This window comes from Salvia hispanica, chromosome 4 (genome assembly GCF_023119035.1).
Source record: "Salvia hispanica cultivar TCC Black 2014 chromosome 4, UniMelb_Shisp_WGS_1.0, whole genome shotgun sequence".
Classification (NCBI taxonomy): domain Eukaryota; kingdom Viridiplantae; phylum Streptophyta; class Magnoliopsida; order Lamiales; family Lamiaceae; genus Salvia; species Salvia hispanica.
Window position 1 is genome coordinate 2,969,885 of NC_062968.1, and position 22,336 is coordinate 2,992,220.

Below are 22,336 nucleotides of genomic sequence, written 5' to 3' on the forward strand. Positions count from 1 at the left end.
ATCACCAATGGACTATTAAAAGTCGAAGGCTTCGATGGTGACAAGCATTGTACCCTCGGTGGAGGAGAAATCATTTACTTGTTCACAAAATAGGTATGATGAGTGAAGCAAATGACGTACAATTATCTAGAGATGCCTTCGAGACATAGTTTCAGTAGAGCACTCGCATCAATACCCTATGTGATAGATAAGTGTGTGAACAAAATTTTGAAGATTAAAAATAAATGTAAATTAAAATGTTGCTCCATCCGTTTCATAATAATTGTCACTTTTATTGCAAGTACAAGTTTTTAGAAATGTAAAGAAAAGTTGGTTGGAAAAGTTAGTGAAATGTGAGACTCATTTTTTATTAGTTTTATAATAAAATATGAGTGAAGTGAATTAGTGGAATGTGAAACCTACTTATCATTGTAACAATGAAGTGTCATAATTATTATGGGACGAACCAAAATGGAATAAAAAAGTGATAATTATTTTAGGACGGAGGGAGTATACTACGCTATGCCAGCGACCTAGATTGAGTTGAGGGACTTTGTGTTTTTATTGGTTGTGGTGAAACTTTTTTGCCTTTTTTCTTTCTTTAATCAGATGGTGCATCCCTTATCAATCTTTGTTGATAGAATCATTTCTTTTCATCAAAGAGTTTAATAATAATTTGACAAGTGGATACTGAATAAATTAAGAGAGAATAAAATAAGTGAGGAGATTACTTTTTGCTAAAAATAGAAATAAATCAATAATATTGGAATTGCCCAAAAATAAAAAAATAATGACTCAATTAACATGGAATAGGGGTTATACTATTTGTTTCCATTTCTATTTTATACTCTATTTTTCTTTTATAATACTATTAATTTATTTTGATTTTTCATATATTTGTTGTGAAAATAAATAGTCTTCACTCTTCATAATGTCTTACCATTCAAATCTAGTTATTACTTTTTTTGGATTTATGTTTTTAATTAAGTCATTTTTCTTATTTTATGTAATTTTATATTGTATTTTATTTTTTTAATTTTTGTAGTAATTTTTATTTCATTTAAATTAATTTAATTTATATAAATTTCTGTATATATATAATATACTAAAATTATTTATAAATTATTTATTTATTAAGAATATATAATGTGGAAAATATTTTATCAGATTGATTAGCGTTATTAATGGCTATGTATATAAGTAAGAAATGAATATTTTGTTAAAAAAATTAATTAGGGTTAAATGAGTGAAGGTTATGGTTGTGGACTTGTGGGTAACCTTAGTCGAACAATTTGGACGCATAGTCGATTGGATAGCTTTTCTATTTTTAGTCATGCACTTAATATTTAAGATCTAATTGAATTTTCTGCTATTTCAGCTTTGTAGTTTTCAGAATTTTTATAAATAATTATTGTAATTTAAATACATACTATATGAGATTTAATATTAATATAAAATGATGAATTACAGATTAAATTGTCAGATCATGAGGTTTGACTGAATCTCGATCGCATGTACTATTTATTTGTAATTAAGTTTGAGATATTTATACGAAATTTGACTATTTATTTTTTTTATGGTTACATTATGGAATTTCTAAAGAAAAACCCTTTATGAACGAGAGGGCTCCCCCAAAATGAATTACTGATGTCTAAATTGGAGAACGATGCTCCCTCCGTCCATAAAAAGTTCTCATTTTATCGTATTAGGATATTCACATAAAATAGTTTCATTTATGAAAATGAAAAGTTTTCATCTCATATTTTACACACCCTTACTTTTTCTCATTTCTTCCTTTACCTACATCAATCTTACTTTACTAATTTTTTCTCATTCTCTTTTATTTTATCAAATTTTTCATTAAAATCCGTACCGTTCACAAATGAGACTATTTTTTTTGGATGGATAAAGTGGTGGACATTAGCGGTTGTTTTGGATACAAAATGCCACATGTTCCAATTGCATTGTGCGGAATAGTTCATTTTTATGAAACTTAAGCATATATGCATATAAAATAAAAATAGATTCTTTAAAAGAAATATTGTGATCGAGTAAATAGTTCTACGAAAGAATGGATCATATTAACTTGAAAAGAAAGATTTGTACAAGTTATACTTTTTGTCACCACTTTGCGCAAAATGTATGATCTATTTTTGACAAACAAAGGGAGTTATATTCGTAGATCTATTTTTGACAAACAAAGGGAGTTATATTCGTAATTCCAATACTAGTTTGTTAGGGCATTTGTTTGAATTCAAATACTTGGATATTTGTAATTCCAATACTAGTTTGTTAGGCCATATGTTTGAATTGAAATACTTATCCAAATGACGCACGAATTTTTGTAAGGCATTATTGATGTTGTGAAACTCTATACTCCCTTCGTCCCAGATAATTTTCCAGTTCCTTTTTCACATTCGTTTTGTAAAAATAATAATAAATAGTTAAAGTGGAGTGAAAGTAAAGTAAAAAAAAGAATATTATAGAGACTAGTCTTACCTACATTATTCTTTCTCTTATTTTACTTTTTCTCAATTTTACCTATTTATTATTAATTTTGCAAAACGAATGTGAAAAAGGAACTGAGACGAATTATCTGGGACGGAGGGAGTAATATAAATATAGCTTTAATTCCAACGACTATACTAAAACGAGACGATTAATAAACTAATTAATTTTTGGGATGGTTAGAGTCGGAAACAACTTAAGTTTTAGCATGGCCCTAAGTTTTAAATCTGATAACATCACGGATAAAAATTACTAATATGACATTTTAATATTTTATTTTATTAAATTACGTAAATTTTAATAGTATAACATGAAAATACTAATGGATTTCTGTGATTCTACATATCCATCTTAGATGCTATACGATTGTAATATAAAAATATCAATTATATTTAGTTTAATACAATATTTAGCAATGAATTACTTATTTATTAAATACATAAATGAATGGATCATACACACCATGTATTATAATATATCAACCTTTACCACACGCTCCATACCAAACCAACCTAATTATTTTATTAGCTGTCTATTACCCTACCCTTATTATAAATTTATATATCATCTAAAAATGGTTTAATTAAATAACTGTATTATTCATAGTTCTTGTACAGAACAACAAAATAAACTATAATTACTAAAGTTAATTTTAAATTCTATTATCCAATCTTCCTTATACTACGTGAATCTTGATCAATGAAAAGATACTATCTATAACGGCGTAATCAATTGCATTTATACTTCAAATAAATATTGATACTGATCCTATATCTGCACTGCACAAATTAATGATTTTATCCATATTTATGTAATTCTTATATGGCTATAACACAACTCGAATTAAATGAACAAAAAAATAATTTTTTCCCTCAATGTATAAAATATTTATCACGTGTGATTTACACAGTATCGTAGTAATTTATTGTATATAAAAAAATAAAAGGAATTTTAAATTAGAGAAAAAGTGTGTTTTTTTTCGGCCCACGCCTGAAAAGGAATTAGAAATAAATAAAAAAAGAAACCCTAGTTTTTGAAATTCTCAGTTGAAGCAGAGCTGCAATTGTCTATATATTTAATCCCCTTCACATTCATGTTACCCAGTAAAAAATCCCCAAAATGAAAGACCTATATATTCAGCAGCCCTCACAATTGTTGCTTTTGCCTCTAGCTTGTGTCAGTTTCAGCAGTTGAAGGTCAAGCCCACCGCTACAGCGCCTTTTTCTCTCGCCGGCGAAGAATCGGATTCACCGTTTCTGCCGATCAACCGCCAACGGTAAATTCTTCACTTTTACTTCTCCGATTTTGTGTTTCAGTGTCGCGTGATGTTAGACTAGTGCAATTGCCCTACAATTTCACTTGAGAATTTCTTGTATGCTTGTTTTTATCGGTGAGAAGATTTCTCATGTATGTGTTGTTTGGTAATTTTGGGGGAATTGTAGCTTGTTTGATGAAATAATTGCGCGCATATCGAATTTTTTCTTTTTGTGGATGAAATTTGAGATTTAGCGATTTAGGTTTGGTCATGTGTGAGATTCTGAGATCTGTTTGATTTGGTTGTAGATGACTAATGATGCGGGTGATGAAGAAAAGGAGGAATTCGTGGAGGTTGATCCGACCAGTCGTTACGGTCGCTACGATGAGCTGATGGGGGCGGGGGCTGTGAAGAAAGTGTACAGAGCCTTCGACCAAGAAGAAGGCATCGAGGTGGCGTGGAACCAAGTTAAGCTGCGCAACTTTGCCGATGACGAGAGCATGATCAACCGGTTGTTTTCGGAGGTTGGATTGCTGCGGCAGCTGAAGAACAAGAACATCATCTCCCTGTACTCGGTGTGGCGGGACGAGAAGAGGAATACGCTGAATTTCATCACCGAGGCCTGCACTTCGGGGAATTTGAGGGAGTACAGGAAGAAGCACAAGCAAGTTTCAACAAAAGCTTTGAAGAAGTGGTCGAGGCAGATACTCAAGGGGCTGGACTATTTGCATTCTAGTGAGCCATGTGTAATTCACAGGGACCTCAATTGCAGCAATGTCTTCATCAATGGAAACATTGGTCAGGTATACATCTTGCTCCCTTTGTCTCTCTTTGCTTTACTGCACATAGCTTTAATGCCTAAGCTTTAGTGTCTCTTTGCTTCCTGCGTATGGTAGTTTTAATGTCTAAGCTTTAGTAATAGATATGGTGATGATTGATGGCACTGGGTTATGTGCCTACGATTGGATTTGTGAATCTGCAGGTTTAAACTTGTGGAAACATGGTTGTGATTATTTTCATCTAATTGATTCATGAAGGTTAAAATTGGTGATTTCGGCTTGGCAGTCACAGTTGGGAGAAATCATTCAGCTCATTCAGTGATAGGTACACCGGAGTTCATGGCACCTGAACTCTACGACGAGGACTACACAGAGCTAATAGATATATATTCATTCGGCATGTGCTTGCTCGAGCTGGTGACTCTAGAGGTACCCTACAGCGAGTGTGACAACGTTGCCAAGATATTCAAAAAGGTAACATCCGGTGTGAGACCGGAAGCCATGAAAAAGGTCAAGGACCCAGAGTTGGTAGCATTCATTGAGAAGTGCCTAGCTCAGCCAAGGGCTAGACCCTCTGCTGCTGATCTCCTCAAGGACCCCTTTTTTGATGGAATTTACGACGACGATGACGAAGAAAATGCTGATGAGTAAAGTAGAGTAGGTGATTCATGTAATTTTCTTTGGGGATTTTAGGTAACATTGTTTTTGTTTTAGCCATTGGATTTTGAAAGGTGTGCCTTGGTTGTGGTTTCTCAGGATTTGATGTTTTTTTTTGTTGTTTAGTCTTTTGAGTAACACCAAGGCCTGGTTTTGGCTGTGTAATCTGGTGTGGTTTTTGTATATAGAGCTTGAATTTGTTGATGAGTTGAACCATGCAGTGAAAGAGGCAATTGTGAATTGTACATATTGGATATCACCATTTGTGCAAGGGCAAATTTTATTTTATCTATTCAATTAATTCAAGTGGCCACGCAGATGATTTGTTTATACAGGTTTGTGAAGAGGTAAATGCAATATAAGTTATACTATAACCCAAAAATTGTACTCCTTCCGTTCCATAATAGTCGAAGCATTTCTTTTCTGTACGAAAATTAAGAAAAATGTGTGTAATGTATTAAATAAAAAGATAGGAAAAATAAGTGATAAGATATATGTTGACTTTTTACTAAAGGGAAATGACTCAACTACAATGAAACGTACCAAAAACATAAAATGACTCAACTATTATGGAAGAGAGGGACTATACATGCAAAATGAGGTCAGAGAAAAAGGAGAAGGAGAAGGGAAACAACCTTTGAGTAGAAGATATGGGCATGTTTAGTTTGGCGTGAGGAGGGAGACATGGGCATCTGTTTTGATTTGCGTGAAGAGGAAAACATTAAGAGGTTGAATAAAGTAAGTATTCTCCGCCGCAAAATGGGAAAAAAGTTGGCGTGGTAGGGCAGTTTCCAAGTTTCTGCCCGTTGACAAAGGAAAAAGTCATCCATCCAGCACAATAGATAAACTGGATTTTAGTTGGCCAATTGTTTATGAAAACGTTCTTAATCCGTTCAACTAGTACAAGTAGATTTTAGGATTTAGCATTTGTCTTCCAATTAAACAAATTCTGTGACCACGAGACAAATAAGAAAGTATTAGTGATTACTTAAAAAAAACTCCACGTAATTTTATTTTTCAAGGTTAATAGCCGTTTAAATCATAAAATTTGGTAAATTCTGGTCTGTCCCATAAATTTTAAATAATATTATTAAATCATGAATTTTTAGTTTTTTTTCAATTGTCTCATCCATGTATAAAATATCGTGTTTTAACGATATTCAAAACGGCGTGTTTCGGTAATATAAATTCTGTTTTTTCTTTTATAATCCTTTAGTTTCTTATTTTATTGAAATATTGTCATTTTTAATATCACCAAAAGATGTTGATTTGTGTATGGATGTGACAAATGAAAAAAATTGAAACTTCGTGATTTAATATTCCAATTTCAAACTTCATGGGACATAACTGAATTTGATCAAATTTGATGATTTAAATGACTATTATTTTTTTTAATTATTACTGTTATTTTTCAATGCAAATTTTGTGGTAGTGCTACTATTACCTGATTTCACTATTTAAAAAATAATTAAGTATTACAAAAAAGAAGCCCGTTAATTTAAAATATTTTCATAGAGTGTGATTAGGATTAAAATGTAAAATGATATTGACCTATATCTACAATTATACTAGTATAAGATTAAGATTGAAAGTAATTAAATAGCTTTCGGACAATATTAAATTGCTTCGTCTTGTTGCACTCCTCTCCCTCATCACATCGTTTTCAAAATGAATAAACTTATCTTTAAACAATTCAAGTAAAGTATTATGTGAAATTCCACTCTATACATTTTTTTTGTTTTAGTCACATGAAATTTAGTAGAAATAGGTTTGTATGTAAACCAAACACCAATTTATAATCCGAATACCAACCAGCCTCCAACCTTCACGCCACTGAAAACCTCATCTAGACCTTTTAATTTTTATCATCTTTCATATCAAGATGCAAATCAAAATAACAGGAACCTAAGCAGTGTGAAAAAAAAATGCAAAAACATCTCTGATCTATGCATAGGATTACGAAACATTTACTTTTGTGACACTATATTACTGGCATTGGTAGGTATTGGACAGAATGACGCATAAGTTCACAAAAGCAAAAAGATTTTAGAGTCTGTCAGACAGCTGCCCCGGCCATCTTGACTGGACCAGAGTCGAGCCAAGAACGATCATCTACTGCACCACGAGCCAGAAACCTGACCCGAGGGGCTGTTAATCAGGCTCTAAGCCAGGCAGCCATGGTTCATCCACCAGACGTGGTTTCCTGTCTCCTTAGAAATCAAGGATACAGAGGTACGAGCCTATAGAACAGATCCTGTTCAAGTAAGGTCGTGACAGCTTCACCAAGCCATCACTTTATGTAGTTGATATTTACTCAGTTGAACTTCGATGTGGGATATTAATGCTCACAGTTTAACTAAGGGAATGGGTGTGATTGTTTTGATCTTAAAGAAGTGAGTTAGTTGATTAGGAAATTGGAATGTATAAGGAAACGTAACAAGTATTGAAGTGAGGATTTGAGCTGCTAAAGGTAAAGTCGGAGAGGAGTTGAAAGACGAGACATGCTTCAAACGTTTACAAGATATTTAAAAAAGATGTCATATACTATTACTATCTCTAACTCGATGCAATTACCATTATACTACATATTTGTTGCCCAAACAAAATTTTTGTGGAATATAAGCTAACTGAATAGCTCATAATAGCCCAGGCCCAACAAGACACTTGTCTGAAATTGAGTGAATTCTAATTACGGAGTATTTTGTTTCAAAATTTTATCACTTTATTTTAAAATTTTTGGAAAGTTGGTAAGTATATTAAACTTTTTATGAAAAATTTGTTTTAATTTAATATTGAAAGTTATACACTCCATATCATTTTAATTTTTTATATTATTCTAACGCTTAAAATAAAATGTTCACTTATAAATGTTTAAAAATGTGTTAGTAATTTTACTTCTCTTAGTGTTAATAATAGTTTTAAAGTCCAATTGGCTTAATGTGTCCGAAATTTCAAAGTTTAAAGTTAATGGTAATCAGTAATCACAGAGTATTAGAAATTTAGAAATAGTGAGAAAATTATAAATTTGACAAAAATGTTGTGTTACTTCTAATAGTTAACTAGGGTGAAAGATTATCTTGAATTTTATAGTATATAGTGTTAAAAATAAAACAAAATAAATTACTCCGTTATCACAAGTCTTTGGTTGATTTCTCTTTTTGATGGCTTCCCATGGTTATTGGATTAATCCTTTTTTTTCTCATTCTCTATTAAAAGATTCATCCACAAAAAAGATATGTTAATTGTAGAGATGTTAATTGACATACTTATAATATCATATGTTTGTATATACAAATATTTCCATATTAAATGGCCACAATTTGCAGATACGTACTGAAACTCATGTATGGCTATAGCGCTTATACATGAAGGGAAAGAGTAAATCAACAAAAGTAATATGAATGAAATCTATGTATGAGTTTGATGTTAGAAAAGAGTAATATATGTAAGTGTGACAAGCATCAGTGGACGGACTAAAAAGAAAAAAGTAATGAGAGACGGAGGGCTAGTATCGAAGAATAAAAGGAATTCCGGCAAAAACAAGTAACCCTATGTAAATGTAAACTGAAATTATAAGCCTATACATTGTTAATCGATCTTTTCGACTTCCATCGAATCCAATACAAAAAATACTGGTGACGCGAATACGATCTACGATTTCTCCTCATCTATGCATCTCTGATCTCTCTCCCCTTTTGCGAGCTAAATACATTTGCTGCAACAAAATACTATCAGTGAAGGAAACAGTTAATTCATGATAATATTACTAGTCATTCAATTTGTTAGAGCATTGAGTAAAGCAGTTAGATATACTCCCTCCGTTTCGCTATAGTTGAGGTGGAACTTTTGGGCACGGAGTTTTAGAAATGAATGTTGAGTGTGTTAAATAAATAGATAAAAAATTAAGAGAGAGGTAAAAGTAAAGAGAATAAAGTAAGAGAGAGTAAAAAGTTACCATATATGGAAATGATTCAACTAAAAAGAAACTTCTCGAAATGATAAAATGACTCAACTATGGCGAAACGGAGACAGTAGATGATTTTACAACAAGAGTAGTCCATCATTTATTCGAAATTGAAAATTGAGAAAAGTTAAAAAAAATGATATACCTGGAATGAGGGTATTTGAGCTTGGCGTTGTTGTGCCTCAAAGTAGTCTTGCAGCTGCTGGAGCTGCTGGAGAAAAAGTGAATCCAACCGATCATGCTCATGTTCAAACTGTGTGTGATCGCTTGCATCATAAGAGCCAATCGCAGTGATTTCTTTCTCTTGAGCCGCCCGTTGTTGTTGTTGCTGCTGCTGATGCGCGGACGGATCGATGTAGGTGGCCAATTCCGTCTTGGAATTATCCAAAGCGGCATGGATCTGGTCGATCTGCTGTTTGAGGTTGGAGATATGGCGGAGGTAGCTGTGGATGGGATCGCGGAGGAGGTGCTCCGCCTCATATGCCAGTGAATTAGCGGCGGCCTCGCGCTGGCTGGGATCCAATTCGGTCAGAACCTTGGCGACGTTACTGCCGCCGAACACCTCATCGACGTTGCTGAACCTCTTAGGATTTTCCGCCGGAAAATACGGCGCCAGCGGGCAATCCTCTGCGCACTTACGCTTCAGGCATTTGCACGCACCGCACCGCGGCGTCATTTTTATTTTCTGCGACTCATACAAAAATCATCCAGAATCAATCCACCTCACCTTCCAAATTTCAAATTCACTACAGAATTATTAAACAGGAATTGAAGAAATGTGAATGCATCAACAAAACTCGGTGAATCAACTCACTGAGTTTGTTTTCCAATGCTGCAGATCCAAAAAAAGAAAAAGAAAAAGAAAAGAGAAAACTCTTGAACGACAAACATCCTTTTTTGTGTGAATCTAGATAATTCTTCAACAATACATTCCAAAATTCAACAAAGAAATTGCAGGAAGTTATGTTTCTCACACAATCTGCGAGTCGGAAAAACAAAAAAGAAATGTGAAAACTGAAGAATCAAGGGTGGATCAACGTGAAAAAATGGAAACGAGAGTGGAAATGAAGCTTGGGGTGATTTTCTTCATACCTGTGATTTTGGTGGGAAGGAAGAATTGAGATTGCTGTGACGAAGAAGACGCTTTTAGTTAGTTTAACACTTTTACTGAATGATGATTGTGACTCTACGAATAATTTTTTCGATTTTTTCACAATTTCCAATTGGCGCTTCTTTATTAATTTTACTATCAATTACTACCTACTAATCAATACTAACGCATCCAATATCGAATCGAATATGATTAGTAATACTCCACTGACTAGTACATCTTCAAAACTAGCTATAAAAGAGGAGGCATGTACACAATGAAACTCATACCTTTCTGTGCCTTTTGGCTAAGATCAAATGTAGTCTTATCAGTTAATATATGAAATATTGGTCATTTGCTCACGCGATATTAAATTTATTTTTTGAGGAGAAGACCCATCAAAATAGCTTGCTACTTGACTCCAATCTCTACTTAAATTTATGAAGGAGATATATGTTCATCTGTAATGCCATTTTAGAAAGAGAAAAACTATATAAGGAAAAGTGACAAGTATTGAAGATGATTAAAAAAAAAGAAGTAAAAGATTTGACCCAATTGTGATATGGGTGTGTATATTATAATTTGTATGTACACCAAATGGAGTAAATAAATCAATGATTGAGAATCGTTCATGCTATTGTACCAGTTCATAGGCTGCAATCATTCACAAAGAGCTCCGAATAAAAACAAGGAGACTTATTATCCCACATCGTATATGAGAGTCAAGTTATTTTGAAAAACTAAGTATAAAAGAGGTCGTATGTTAATGTTAAAGCTCATACCTTTCTCGGCCTTTTGGCTAAGATCAAGTGTAGTATCTGTTCTTATCAGTTTAATATCTGATATGTGGACCATCGGTTCACACGATATTAAATTTATTTTTTGAGGGGGAAGACCCGTCAAAGTAGCTTGCTACTTGGGCCTTCAAGCGTCGCCCTTGTGTTGCACTATTGCATGGGCCTGGCGCACCCCACCATTTCTAGTCCAATCTTTACTTAGAGTGTACTGATCTTGGGTAATAGCTTTACTGAGTAGTTTTTTGTTATAGCTTTATAAATATTTGCTGCATTACAAGGCCACTACAAACTGTCATATGTATGTCTGCAGATACAGAAACTCACATACATGAGAGGAATATATAGATTTGAAAGAGTAAATCTAGAAGAAGGGAATATGAACTAATAGAGCATCCTATGGGTTTGATATGAGAAAAGATGCTTCAAGAGCTGCACCTCCTTGGCATGACACAGAAGGAGGGCTACGACGAGGACCGAGCTGCAACAAAATAGCAACAAGGATAGATTACATGATGATCATGCTGCATTTATATGATCAAAGACACACACACAGACATTGATTATTTATAAATTAACAAGGTATTGAAATACTTATACAAGTTGAGACATTAGTTTTGTATGTAAAATGTAAACTAATCAGTAAAAATATGGATTAAGAAACCTGTGTAAAGCTATTAAGGGAGATACTTGTCCAGCTCTAATGCCAAAAGAAAAAAGTTATATAAGTCTGTCAGACAGCTGCCCGGCCATCTTGACTGACCGGAGTCGAGCCAAGAACGATCATCTACTGCAACACGAGCCAGAAACCTGACCCCGAGGCGCTGTTATTCACGCTCTAGCCAGGCAGCCACGGTTCATCCACCAGACGTGGTTTCCTGTCTCCTTAGAAATCAAGGATACAGAGGTACGAGCCTATAGAAGAGATCCTGTTCAAGTAAGGTCGTGGCTGCTTCACCATGCAATCCATACTTGTCTTTTTTTTAGTAAGAAATCGATGTGGGTTAGTAATACTCATAGTTTCAATTGTGTTGGGTGTGATTAATTTATGTGTAGGACTCTTTTTTGTATAAATTGATGGTGGAATGTTGATATGAAAATTTATGATTTAAGTATATCTCTTCTTGTGCATTTGTTTTCATGCATCATTCTTTTCATTTTCCAAAAAAAATAAAATACTAACCAATAATAATTATTCAATTACCTCATGCTAGCTCGTATTAGTGACTTGAGTTTCTATTTAAGAAACGTCTTATATTAAATAAAAATACGATTAATCATTGACTTACGTCTTTGCTCACTCTTTAATTTTATACATTTTTTTATATACAAATAGTAGTAACATTTTTGTTGGAGTTCACCAAAAAAAGAACTTCTATTTCGGTAATAATTTGCATGGCCTAATATAGGTCTCAAGAAAGAAAACATAAACCAATTGACTCACCATTTTTTTCTCCTTTATTATTACTAGGAGTACTATTTTATTAGTACCTGTATATACATTGATTATAACTATACCATAAAGCAAAATTGTGAAATAAAACAATAATTATCTCACGGAAAATCAAGATTAAAATTTACTCCTCTTCATGAGAGAGAGAGAAGAAAACATTAACTAGTATCGAGATTAAACCTACTCCATATAATTAAGTTTGAATAGGTATTCATCATATTAAAGAGGTTAGCCGATATTTCAAATTTAATGCACAATATAGCTCTGCAAATTATTTAAAAAACAATTAGTTAGGCTCCAAAATTTATAGCAAACCCAATCAAATGTTTGGTGCATCTTTGTAATCTGACTTATTTAATTTATTGTTGTATCTATATTAAATATTACTCCCTCCGTCCCGCTTAAGATGACACGTTTTCCTTTTTAGTTTGTCCCAACTAAGATGACACATTTCCTTTTTTGGTAACTTTCTCTCTCCAATTAATACACTCAACCACTTTTTCTCACTCCTATTAAAATATCCATCTTTCTTTATCTCTCTACTTTAATACTTAGACACACATTCTCTCTCTCCAATTAAACACTTTAACCAATAACTTCTAAAACCCCGTGCCGGCTAAGCAATGTGTCATCTTAGCCGGGACGGAGGGAGTACAAATTCATTAAACTTTTCATGCATCGAGCAAACCTAGACAAGATTTTTGATGCATATAAAAACTGATCAAATTTACAAAGTTTAAATAATAAAAAAGATTACAATAAATTGAAGCTATAAATACAAATGCCAAAGTTGTTATAACAAAAATACAAATTAGTGTATTAAAAAAACCAAGTGTAGAATATGAAAGCTCAACATATGCTGTAATCAGAGATGGACTGGAAATATTGCATAGAATTAGGGAGAATGCCACAAATACCCCTCTTTTTTCTCTCTTCCCTAATTTGAATAATACTAATATTTATGAATAAATAATATCTCTTCTCATCACAATTCACAACAAAGAAAAGGAATTCCATTTCTTCTGAAATTTGTTTAAAAGGAGTGGAATAACAAAGGAAAAAGAGAGGAAGAGAAGGACCTTTGAGAGAGAGAGAGAAAGGAAAGTGAGAGGATGAGCATACCTTCTGTTTTCATTCATGTGTATTCCTCTCATTAGATCTTGCTTTACCTTTGATTTCCAATCCTCCTCTTCTTCTTTCAATGGTGAGGAATTTACTGACATTGATCATTGTTGTTATTCTGTTTCTGTTGATTTCTCTGATCTCCTTCAATTCTGCGTTTCAGGTTTGCTGATATTGAATCCTATTGATGAACCGAGGATCCGATAAATCCTACTTAATATTTATTTGATCACTGTCTGCTTACCGGATTCCTGCCTGATTTTCTGGATAAGGTATGATTTTTTTATTGCTTGTTGGATGAATGAAGGATCCAATCGTTTTATTGCAAATCCTGCATTTCGTATTTGATCATCGGTATTGTTTTGTTGCCTGATTTTCTGGATAAGGTGAAATTCGTGATTGTTGGTTGGCTATATGTTTATTCTCGGATCTATTAGATTTGGATTTTGATGATCTGCAGCTGAATTGATTCATCCGTTATAGTACTTAATTCAATTTGATTCTGATAATATTTAATCTGTGATTGGATTAATGCTGAATAGGGGGATATTGCTATTCCTTTAATTATAGTCTTTTTTGTGGTTTCATGCGCTATGTTCACGTTCTGATTAAGGATTTCTTGTTTTTGATCTAATCTTCTCCAGTTTGCAGAAAAAATGGAGGTGGATCAAGGTAAGCTCTTTATCGGTGGGATTTCTTGGGACACAAATGAGGATCGTCTTAAAGAGTATTTTGAAACATATGGCGATGTTGTGGAAGCAGTGATCATGAAAGACCGAACCACAGGTCGTGCTCGTGGATTTGGCTTTGTTGTCTTTGCAGACCCTGCCGTTGCTGAGAGGGTGGTTAAGGAGAAGCACATGATTGAAGGACGAACTGTAAGTTGGTTTGGTTGCACTACATCGAGATTAGAATGCATAAGAAAATCTCAACTGTGTTGCCAATAGATAGTTGTTTGTTGAAACCAATACCTTGTTAGAGTAGAAGTTAATTTTTTTATTAAACAATGCAAGAGTTACCCGCCTTAGCTTATAGCCAGAAACAAAAGCCAAATGCTTCTTTTGCCTGTAGGTTTGCGTTCCATGATTCTTTCATGATGCGATTCACAGTTGTCTCACATTTTGATGCATTCTTTCCTTTTTTGTCCACCAGGTTGAAGCCAAGAAAGCTGTTCCAAGGGATGATCAGCACCTTGTAAATCGGAACAGTGGTAGCATGCAAGGTTCACCAGGAACTGGGCGCACTAAAAAGATATTTGTAGGAGGATTAGCATCTACAGTCACTGAGAATGATTTTAAAACTTATTTTGATCAGTTCGGTACCATAACAGACGTTGTGGTGATGTATGACCACAACACGCAGAGGCCAAGAGGTTTTGGTTTTATAACATATGATTCGGAGGACGCAGTAGATATGGTATTGCACAAAACTTTTCATGAACTCAATGGTAAAATGGTTGAGGTAAAGCGAGCGGTTCCCAAAGAGTTGTCTCCGGGGCCCAGCCGGAGCCCCCTTGTTGGTTATAACTATGGGTTCACTAGACCCAGCAATTTCCTCAATAGCTATGCCCCGGGATATAATCTTAGCTCAGTTGGAGGTTATGGAGTTAGGATGGATGGTAGATACAGTCCACTGGCTAGTGGTCGAGCTGGTTTCTCACCTTTCGGTTCTCCTGCATATGGGCTGGGTGTCAATATGGAGCAAGGTTTAAGTGGTGGCTTTGGAGGAGGCTCTAACTTCAACGGCAACCTTGGTTATGGCCGTGTTCTGAACCCTTATTTTTCCAATAACCAGAGCAGGTACAACACACCTATTGGTTACAATACAAATAACAGCAGAGGTGAATCTTTTCTAAGCTCTTCACCTAGAAGTGTTTGGGGAAACAGTGGACTTAATGCTTCTCCAAATAGTGGCGGCTCTGCTTCATACTTTGGATCTGGAAGTGGTGGTTTCGGAGTCTTTGGAAACAATGGGGCAAACTGGGGTACTTCCCCTGTTGCTGGGTCCCTCGGAGGAAACTCTTCTGGCTACAATGGTGGAAACTTTGGCTATAGAGGTGGAGATAACAGTTATGCTGCGGGAGCAGGAGGATTTGGAAGAAACACTGGAACTGGTGTAATTACAACATCTTCTTTCCCTACCTCAACTGGTGACTATGAGGGGTCCTATGGGGACTTTTACCGTAGTGGTTCTGTATATGGTGACCCAACTTGGCAAACTACATCTTCTGAGCTCGATAATTCTAATTCGTATGGTTATGGGCTTGGAGATTCAGTAGATGTTGCTGCTAAAGATTCTGAGGATTATGTGGTCGGCTATGACCTTCCAAATAGGCAATCCAGTAGAGGTAATATTTCTTTGATTCTTATCTAAAGCCGCAACCCTCTTCATCTCCTTATACTTGAGTTCCTTACCTTACGTTAATTTTGTGGATGGACGATTTTAAACCTGATCAATCATTATTACTTTTTGATGCATATATTATCCTTTTTGCTGTGATTGCAAGGAATGAAACTCATATACTGATATTTTCTTTTCTTTCCACTTTATCTAGCACTCTGGAATTACAAAAACATTGTGTGAAACTTGGTGTTAAATTTTTCTGGCATTGATTTACTTGTTGATGCATCCGAATTGAAAACTAGAAGCCAAGTTGCGAATTCTTATTGAAGCCATCTATGGACCAATCCTTATTTTTTAGCACTTTTTCGTTCATTTGATTGCATTCACTTCAGGTTGCTTTTACTGTTGGGTTCATTTAATTGCATTGTTAATCCACTTTTCTGAGGTTGCTTCGGTCGTCATAATTTGCTCCAACTGAAATCTCTCACTGCATAAATAACTAACTAGCGATAGAAACAACATGAATGTTACGTGTAAAGTTTCTGAGTGCAAAACATGTACCATTGCAATGTACTAAAGTTAACAAAAGACGTAGAAAGCTCTTGCTTATGACTTATGGTGTTTGATATTTACCCTGAGAAACACTGATTGCTTAGATACTTAAATGAACTTAGACAAGGAGTGATCAAATTATGTTCAATGATTTTGAGCTTTGAGCTAATCTTTTCTCCATTTCTTCAGGCATTGCTGCGTAGGAAACTTCAGTTGTATGAAGATAATGTAGGAGATGGTATTTTTGAGAAGCTGTGGGCTGTGTACGTATCCATCATATATATATACGTAAAGATATATATCTCATGTCATTACAGAGAGCTAACAGGGATGTCGGGTTGAAGCATATTTTATGAAGCCTTCTGAATATACAAGGATCAAAATTTTTGGTGGAGATGTACATCAGATTGCGGCGGAGGGTCCATACAAGCTTTGATTTCTTGCTGGAAAGGTAGAGAGTTTTTTCATTATTATTATTATTATTATTATTATTATTATTATTATTATTTTTTCTTTAGTTTTGTACTCATTTTTCCCCTGTTTTTTAGCTCCAGTGTTTGGCTGAAATTTTCCTTATTTTTTTCGTCTCAGATTGTATGTGTGATTGGTAGATGTGTCAAAACTCTTATTGTAATGCCAAATACTATGTTGGAAGGTTTTAGGTTGTATTATTACTCCACTAGGAAGATACTTCAAAAATGGAGCAGAGTAAGATCCAAATACAATGGATTCATATTCTTTTTCACACAAACCACATTCACTTCCTTATTTTACTTGCACTATTAGTCTTCAATCATGCACTGCACACCTCAAATAAACGCGTGCCCCCTAAGAACGATCATCTACCAGCATCCACCGGTATCCTTACCACTAGCCAAGAGAACCTGATGTTTCATCCACCAGACGTGGGTTTTCTGTCTTCTTAGAAATCAAGGATATAGAGGTACGAGCCTATAGAACAGATCATGTTCAAGTAAGGTTGTGATTGCTTCACAAAGCCACAAGAAATCGATGGGTGTGATTGTTTTCATCTTATAGAAGTTAGTGAGTTGATTACCAAATTTAGGTCTAAGGAAAAGTGACAAGTAGTGAAGATAATTAAAAAAAGAAGTCAAAGATTTGATCTAGTAGTCATGTGTGTCAGTGTGTGTATCTTATACTACTTCATACCAAAAGAAGTAAATAAAACAATGATTGACATATAATATCATATGTATGTTTGCACATATAATTATTTCCATCTTAAGTGGCCACAATTTGCAGGTAAGAAAATCACATATGCCTAGAATATATATGAATGAATAGAGCAACAAATGTATGTATGAGTTTGATCTGAGAAAAAATTAGTCAAAGAAGCTTCAAGAGCTGCACCTCCATAATTAAAGACTCCTTGGCATGAGATAGCATGCTTCAACGACGACGACGACCAAACTGCAACAAAATAACAACAATGAAAGACTACATGATGAATCATAAATTAAGAAAATATGTAGTAAAGCTTCAGTAGTATATCTATCTACTAAACGGGGTTTCTGGATACAGAGGTACGAGCCTATAGAACAGATCGTGTTCGAGTAAGATCGGGGCTACTACACACTTCAGCCAAATTTATTGAGTAAGAACTCAATGTGGGATAGAAAGAGTCACAGTTTTAATTGTGTTGGGTGTGATTTTGAAATGGGTTTGGTTAATTAGGGATGGTGGTGGGCTATTAGATATAAATGAATGATTAGTAACAGTTGGAAGTTTGAACTGTTCCATGATAGTGGTGGTTTCAGCTGGCATCATGGAACATGCTAATATTAATTAGCCACTGCCAGCTAAATTTCTTTAATTTATCATTATTATTATTTTATAATAATGATCTCAATTAACTACTGTGGTAATTTGATCAATATTTTAATATGCTACTCCAGCTGAAAGATTTCGACACATCTTTGTGGGATTATGGAGCACTTTTATTATTTTTAGTTAAAATATTAATAATTCAAATCTATGTATATTCTTGATGAGATTATTTTACTTCATATTCACCAACTCTACCAACAAAATCACCCAATGTCAATCTCAAGTTATATTTGAGGATGAACCCTATTTTAGTTAAAGGATTGTTTCTTCTTTTATAAGAATGATGGAGAAAGATTGGAAGTGTTTTAATTATTGTGACTTTTATTTATTTATATCTTCTATAAATAGGAGTTTTTTTTTTTATGTTGGGATTTTTATATGAAAATTTATGATTTGAGTGTCTCTATTCGTGTGCATTTGTTTTCAATTATTATTATTTTTTTTAAAAGAAAAACGGGTGTAATTATTCAATTACTTCATGATCGTAGTGGTGATTTATACTTTCAATTTAAGGAAAACGTCTTACTAACTAAAATACGCTTAATCTCGTCTATGCATGAGTTACCTCTTTGGTTTGTCACTATTTGGACATTTATATCATTTTAATTGAATAGTCTGCGTAGTACCCTTTTTTTATTATATACAAGTAACATTTTGATTGGAGTTCAACAAAAAAGAAAACTTCTATCTTCGGTAATAATTTCCATGGTCCACATGGCAATGGCCAAATATAGGTCCCAAGGAAGAAAATAGAAACCAATTGACTCACCATTTTTTTATCACCTATTTATTACTAGTACTATTTTATTAGTACATATACATTTATTAAACTGTGGAATAAAACAATAAATATCTCACAAATTATCACGATTAAAATTACTCCTCTTCAAGAGAGGGAGAGAAACATTAATTAGTATCAAGATTAAACCTATAACATCATTAAGTTTGAATAGCCATTCATCATATTAAAGAGGTTAGCTGATATTCAATATTTAATGCACAATATAGCACTGTAAATTACTTGAAAACAATTAGTTAGGTTCCAAAGTTTATACCAAAACCAATCAAATCTTTGGTGCATCTTTTTAATGTGACTTTTAATTTATTTTTTTACTATCTTTTAAAATATTTAAAAGACAAGTTATAAATAAAACAAATGTAAAAGTTGTTATAACAAAATTAGTATTAATGAATAAAATGATAGCTCAACATATGCTGTCATCAAAGATGGACTGAAAATATTGCATAGAATTAGGGAGAATGCCATAAACACCCCTCTTTTTTCTCTCTTCCCTAATTTGAATAATAAATTTATGAATGAATAAAATCTCTTCTCATCACAAATTCACAACAAAGCAAAGAAATTCCATTTCTTCAGAATTTGGTTTAAAAGGAGTGGAATAACCAAGGAAAAAGAAAGGAAGGGAAGGACCTTTGAGAGAGAGAGAGAAAGGAAAGTGAGAGGATGAGCATACCTTCTGTTTTCATTTATGTGTATTCCTCTCATTAGATCTTGCTTTACCTTTGATTTCCAATCCTTTTCTTCTTCTTCTTCTTTCAATGGTGAGGAATTTACTGACATTGATCATTGTTGTTATTCTGTTTCTGTTGATTTCTCTCTGATCTCCTTCAATTCTGCGTTTCAGGTTTGCTGATATTGAATCCTATTGATGAACCGAGGATCCGATAAATCCTACTTAATATTTATTTGATCACTGTCTGCTTACCGGATTCCTGCCTGATTTTCTGGATAAGGTATGATTTTTTTTATTGATTGTTGGATGAATGAAGGATCCAATCGTTTTATTGCAAATCCTGCATTTTGTATTTGATCACCGGTTTTGTTTTGTTGCCTGATTTTCTGGATAAGGTGAAATAAAATTTGTGATTGTTGGTTGGCTATATGTTTATTCTCGGATCTATTAGATTTGGATTTGATGATCAGCTTCAATTGATTTGCGTTTTATATTGAACTCAATTTGATTCTGATAATATTTAATTTGTGATTGGATTAATGCTGAATGGGCAGATATTGCTATTCTTTTAATTTAATTATAGTTTTTTTTTTCTGTGGTTATTTCTCCTTTCATGCGCTATGTTTGATTGAGGATTTCTTATTTTTGATCTAATCGTCTCCAGCTGCAGAAAAGATGGAGGTGGATCAAGGTAAGCTATTTATAGGTGGGATTTCTTGGGACACGAATGAGGATCGTCTTAAAGAGTATTTTGAAACATATGGAGAGGTTGTGGAGGCAGTGATCATGAGAGACCGAACCACAGGTCGTGCTCGTGGATTTGGCTTCATTGTCTATGCAGACCCTGCCGTTGCTGAGAGGGTGGTTAAGGAGAAGCACATGATTGATGGACGAACTGTAAGTTGGTTTGGTTGCACTGCATTGAGATTAGAACGCTTTAGAAAAACTTAACTGTGTTGCCTAAAGATAGCTGTTTGTTGAAACCAATGCCTTGTTACAGTAGATGTTAAGTTTTTTATTATCAATTTTCACTACCTTATATACAATGCAAAAGTTATCTGCTTTATCTTATAGCCAGAAACGGAAGCCAGATGCTTCTTTTGCCTGTAGGTTTGTTTTGTGTTTCATGATTCTTCTGATGATGCGATTTGCAGTTGTCTCACATTTTGATGCATGCCTTCCTTTTTCTTGTCCACCAGGTTGAAGCCAAGAAAGCTGTTCCAAGGGATGATCAGCACCTTATAAATCGGAACAGTGGCAGCATGCAAGGTTCACCAGGAACTGGACGCACTAAAAAGATATTTGTAGGAGGATTAGCATCTACAGTCACTGAGAATGATTTTAAAACTTATTTTGATCAGTTTGGAACTATAACAGACGTCGTGGTGATGTACGACCACAACACGCAGAGGCCAAGAGGCTTTGGTTTTATAACATATGATTCGGAAGACGCAGTAGATATGGTATTGCACAAAACTTTTCATGAACTCAATGGTAAAATGGTTGAGGTAAAGCGAGCGGTTCCCAAAGAGTTGTCTCCGGGGCCCAGCCGGAGCCCCCTTGTTGGTTATAACTATGGGTTCACTAGACCCAGCAATTTCCTCAATAGCTATGCCCCGGGATATAATCTTAGCTCAGTTGGAGGTTATGGAGTTAGGATGGATGGTAGATACAGTCCACTGGCTAGTGGTCGAGCTGGTTTCTCACCTTTCGGTTCTCCTGCATATGGGCTGGGTGTCAATATGGAGCAAGGTTTAAGTGGTGGCTTTGGAGGAGGCTCTAACTTCAACGGCAACCTTGGTTATGGCCGTGTTCTGAACCCTTATTTTTCCAATAACCAGAGCAGGTACAACACACCTATTGGTTACAATACAAATAACAGCAGAGGTGAATCTTTTCTAAGCTCTTCACCTAGAAGTGTTTGGGGAAACAGTGGACTTAATGCTTCTCCAAATAGTGGCGGCTCTGCTTCATACTTTGGATCTGGAAGTGGTGGTTTCGGAGTCTTTGGAAACAATGGGGCAAACTGGGGTACTTCCCCTGTTGCTGGGTCCCTCGGAGGAAACTCTTCTGGCTACAATGGTGGAAACTTTGGCTATAGAGGTGGAGATAACAGTTATGCTGCGGGAGCAGGAGGATTTGGAAGAAACACTGGAACTGGTGTAATTACAACATCTTCTTTCCCTACCTCAACTGGTGACTATGAGGGGTCCTATGGGGACTTTTACCGTAGTGGTTCTGTATATGGTGACCCAACTTGGCAAACTGCATCTTCTGAGCTTGATAATTCTAATTCGTATGGTTATGGGCTTGGAGACTCAGAAGATGTTGCTGCTAAAGATTCTGAGGATTATGTGGTCGGCTATGACCTTCCAAATAGGCAATCCAGTAGAGGTAATATTTCTTTGATTCTTATCTAAAGCTGCAACTCTCTTTATCTCCTTATACATCCGAATTGAAAACTAGAAGCCAAGTTGCGAATTCTTATTGAAGCCATCTATGGACCAATCCTTATTT

At 34.6% G+C, this 22,336-nt stretch overlaps 4 protein-coding genes, 3 non-coding genes and 2 pseudogenes across 15 annotated transcripts in view; 5 read left to right on the plus strand and 4 right to left on the minus strand.

Annotated features, from left to right (window-relative positions):
- Window positions 1–3,533: 3,533 nt before the first annotated feature.
- LOC125222123 (probable serine/threonine-protein kinase WNK11) lies at window positions 3,534–5,385 on the plus strand. Its single transcript, XM_048124589.1, has 3 exons — window positions 3,534–3,763; window positions 4,051–4,545; window positions 4,780–5,385. The coding sequence occupies exons 2-3, from the start codon at window positions 4,051–4,053 to the stop codon at window positions 5,170–5,172; spliced, it is 888 nt and encodes a 295-aa protein (XP_047980546.1). The 5' UTR covers window positions 3,534–3,763; the 3' UTR covers window positions 5,173–5,385.
- A 1,843-nt stretch (window positions 5,386–7,228) lies between these two features.
- On the minus strand, window positions 7,229–7,450 carry LOC125185812. Its single transcript, XR_007170308.1, has one exon. It is a non-coding gene; the product is annotated as a small nucleolar RNA U3 (small nucleolar RNA).
- Window positions 7,451–8,762: 1,312 nt separating this feature from the next.
- On the minus strand, window positions 8,763–10,249 carry LOC125222124 (LOB domain-containing protein 25-like). Its single transcript, XM_048124590.1, has 3 exons — window positions 10,235–10,249; window positions 9,288–9,827; window positions 8,763–8,906 (listed from the first exon to the last, which is right to left on the minus strand). The coding sequence occupies exons 2-3, from the start codon at window positions 9,816–9,818 to the stop codon at window positions 8,847–8,849; spliced, it is 591 nt and encodes a 196-aa protein (XP_047980547.1). The 5' UTR covers window positions 9,819–9,827; window positions 10,235–10,249; the 3' UTR covers window positions 8,763–8,846.
- A 269-nt stretch (window positions 10,250–10,518) lies between these two features.
- On the plus strand, window positions 10,519–10,690 carry LOC125185862 (annotated as a pseudogene).
- A 320-nt stretch (window positions 10,691–11,010) lies between these two features.
- On the plus strand, window positions 11,011–11,206 carry LOC125185828. Its single transcript, XR_007170317.1, has one exon. It is a non-coding gene; the product is annotated as a U2 spliceosomal RNA (small nuclear RNA).
- A 547-nt stretch (window positions 11,207–11,753) lies between these two features.
- Window positions 11,754–11,973, minus strand: LOC125185813. The gene has a single exon (XR_007170309.1). It is a non-coding gene; the product is annotated as a small nucleolar RNA U3 (small nucleolar RNA).
- Window positions 11,974–13,481: 1,508 nt separating this feature from the next.
- LOC125222121 (heterogeneous nuclear ribonucleoprotein 1-like) lies at window positions 13,482–17,164 on the plus strand. Of its 6 annotated transcripts, none has more exons than XR_007176476.1 (6): window positions 13,482–13,683; window positions 13,765–13,873; window positions 14,253–14,479; window positions 14,754–15,948; window positions 16,686–16,947; window positions 17,088–17,164. XR_007176476.1 is itself a non-coding variant. In XM_048124587.1 (6 exons), exons 3-5 carry the CDS (start codon window positions 14,258–14,260, stop codon window positions 16,697–16,699), a joined length of 1,431 nt encoding a protein of 476 aa, XP_047980544.1. In that variant the 5' UTR covers window positions 13,482–13,683; window positions 13,765–13,873; window positions 14,253–14,257; the 3' UTR covers window positions 16,700–16,734; window positions 16,814–17,164. The 6 variants fall into 6 exon arrangements, 5 of the variants coding, with proteins under 5 accessions (XP_047980544.1, XP_047980541.1, XP_047980540.1 ...); XM_048124587.1 differs by having other exon boundaries at window positions 16,686–16,734; window positions 16,814–17,164; XM_048124584.1 differs by having other exon boundaries at window positions 14,246–14,479; window positions 16,686–17,164.
- A 213-nt stretch (window positions 17,165–17,377) lies between these two features.
- Window positions 17,378–17,479, minus strand: LOC125185821 (annotated as a pseudogene).
- Window positions 17,480–19,632: 2,153 nt separating this feature from the next.
- Window positions 19,633–22,336, plus strand: part of LOC125222120 (heterogeneous nuclear ribonucleoprotein 1-like) — a 3,996-nt gene continuing 1,292 nt past the window's right edge. Inside the window, exons 1-4 of one of the 4 annotated variants that reach the window (XM_048124580.1) lie at window positions 19,633–19,907; window positions 19,991–20,099; window positions 20,490–20,716; window positions 21,019–22,258. In XM_048124580.1, coding sequence (XP_047980537.1) covers window positions 20,495–20,716; window positions 21,019–22,239 — 1,443 coding nt within the window. In that variant the 5' untranslated portion in view covers window positions 19,633–19,907; window positions 19,991–20,099; window positions 20,490–20,494 and the 3' untranslated portion in view covers window positions 22,240–22,258. Of the gene's footprint in view, window positions 19,908–19,990; window positions 20,100–20,194; window positions 20,215–20,483; window positions 20,717–21,018; window positions 22,259–22,336 lie in introns of those variants that run through there. The other 3 variants (XM_048124579.1, XM_048124582.1, XM_048124581.1) reach the window with 3 other exon arrangements.

What these genes read in the sequence shown, in the direction of transcription:
- LOC125222123 (XM_048124589.1), top strand. Translation starts at nt 4,051, where the DNA reads ATGACTAATGATGCGGGTGATGAAGAAAAGGAGGAATTCGTGGAGGTT. An exon ending in TCAATGGAAACATTGGTCAG is followed by an intron (nt 4,546 to 4,779) that starts GTATACATCTTG and finishes TGATTCATGAAG; the next exon opens with GTTAAAATTGGTGATTTCGG.
- LOC125222124 (XM_048124590.1), bottom strand. Translation starts at nt 9,818, where the DNA reads ATGACGCCGCGGTGCGGTGCGTGCAAATGCCTGAAGCGTAAGTGCGCA. An exon ending in CTCAAATACCCTCATTCCAG is followed by an intron (nt 8,907 to 9,287) that starts GTATATCATTTT and finishes CTTCACTGATAG; the next exon opens with TATTTTGTTGCAGCAAATGT.
- LOC125222121 (XM_048124584.1), top strand. Translation starts at nt 14,258, where the DNA reads ATGGAGGTGGATCAAGGTAAGCTCTTTATCGGTGGGATTTCTTGGGAC. An exon ending in ACATGATTGAAGGACGAACT is followed by an intron (nt 14,480 to 14,753) that starts GTAAGTTGGTTT and finishes TTTGTCCACCAG; the next exon opens with GTTGAAGCCAAGAAAGCTGT.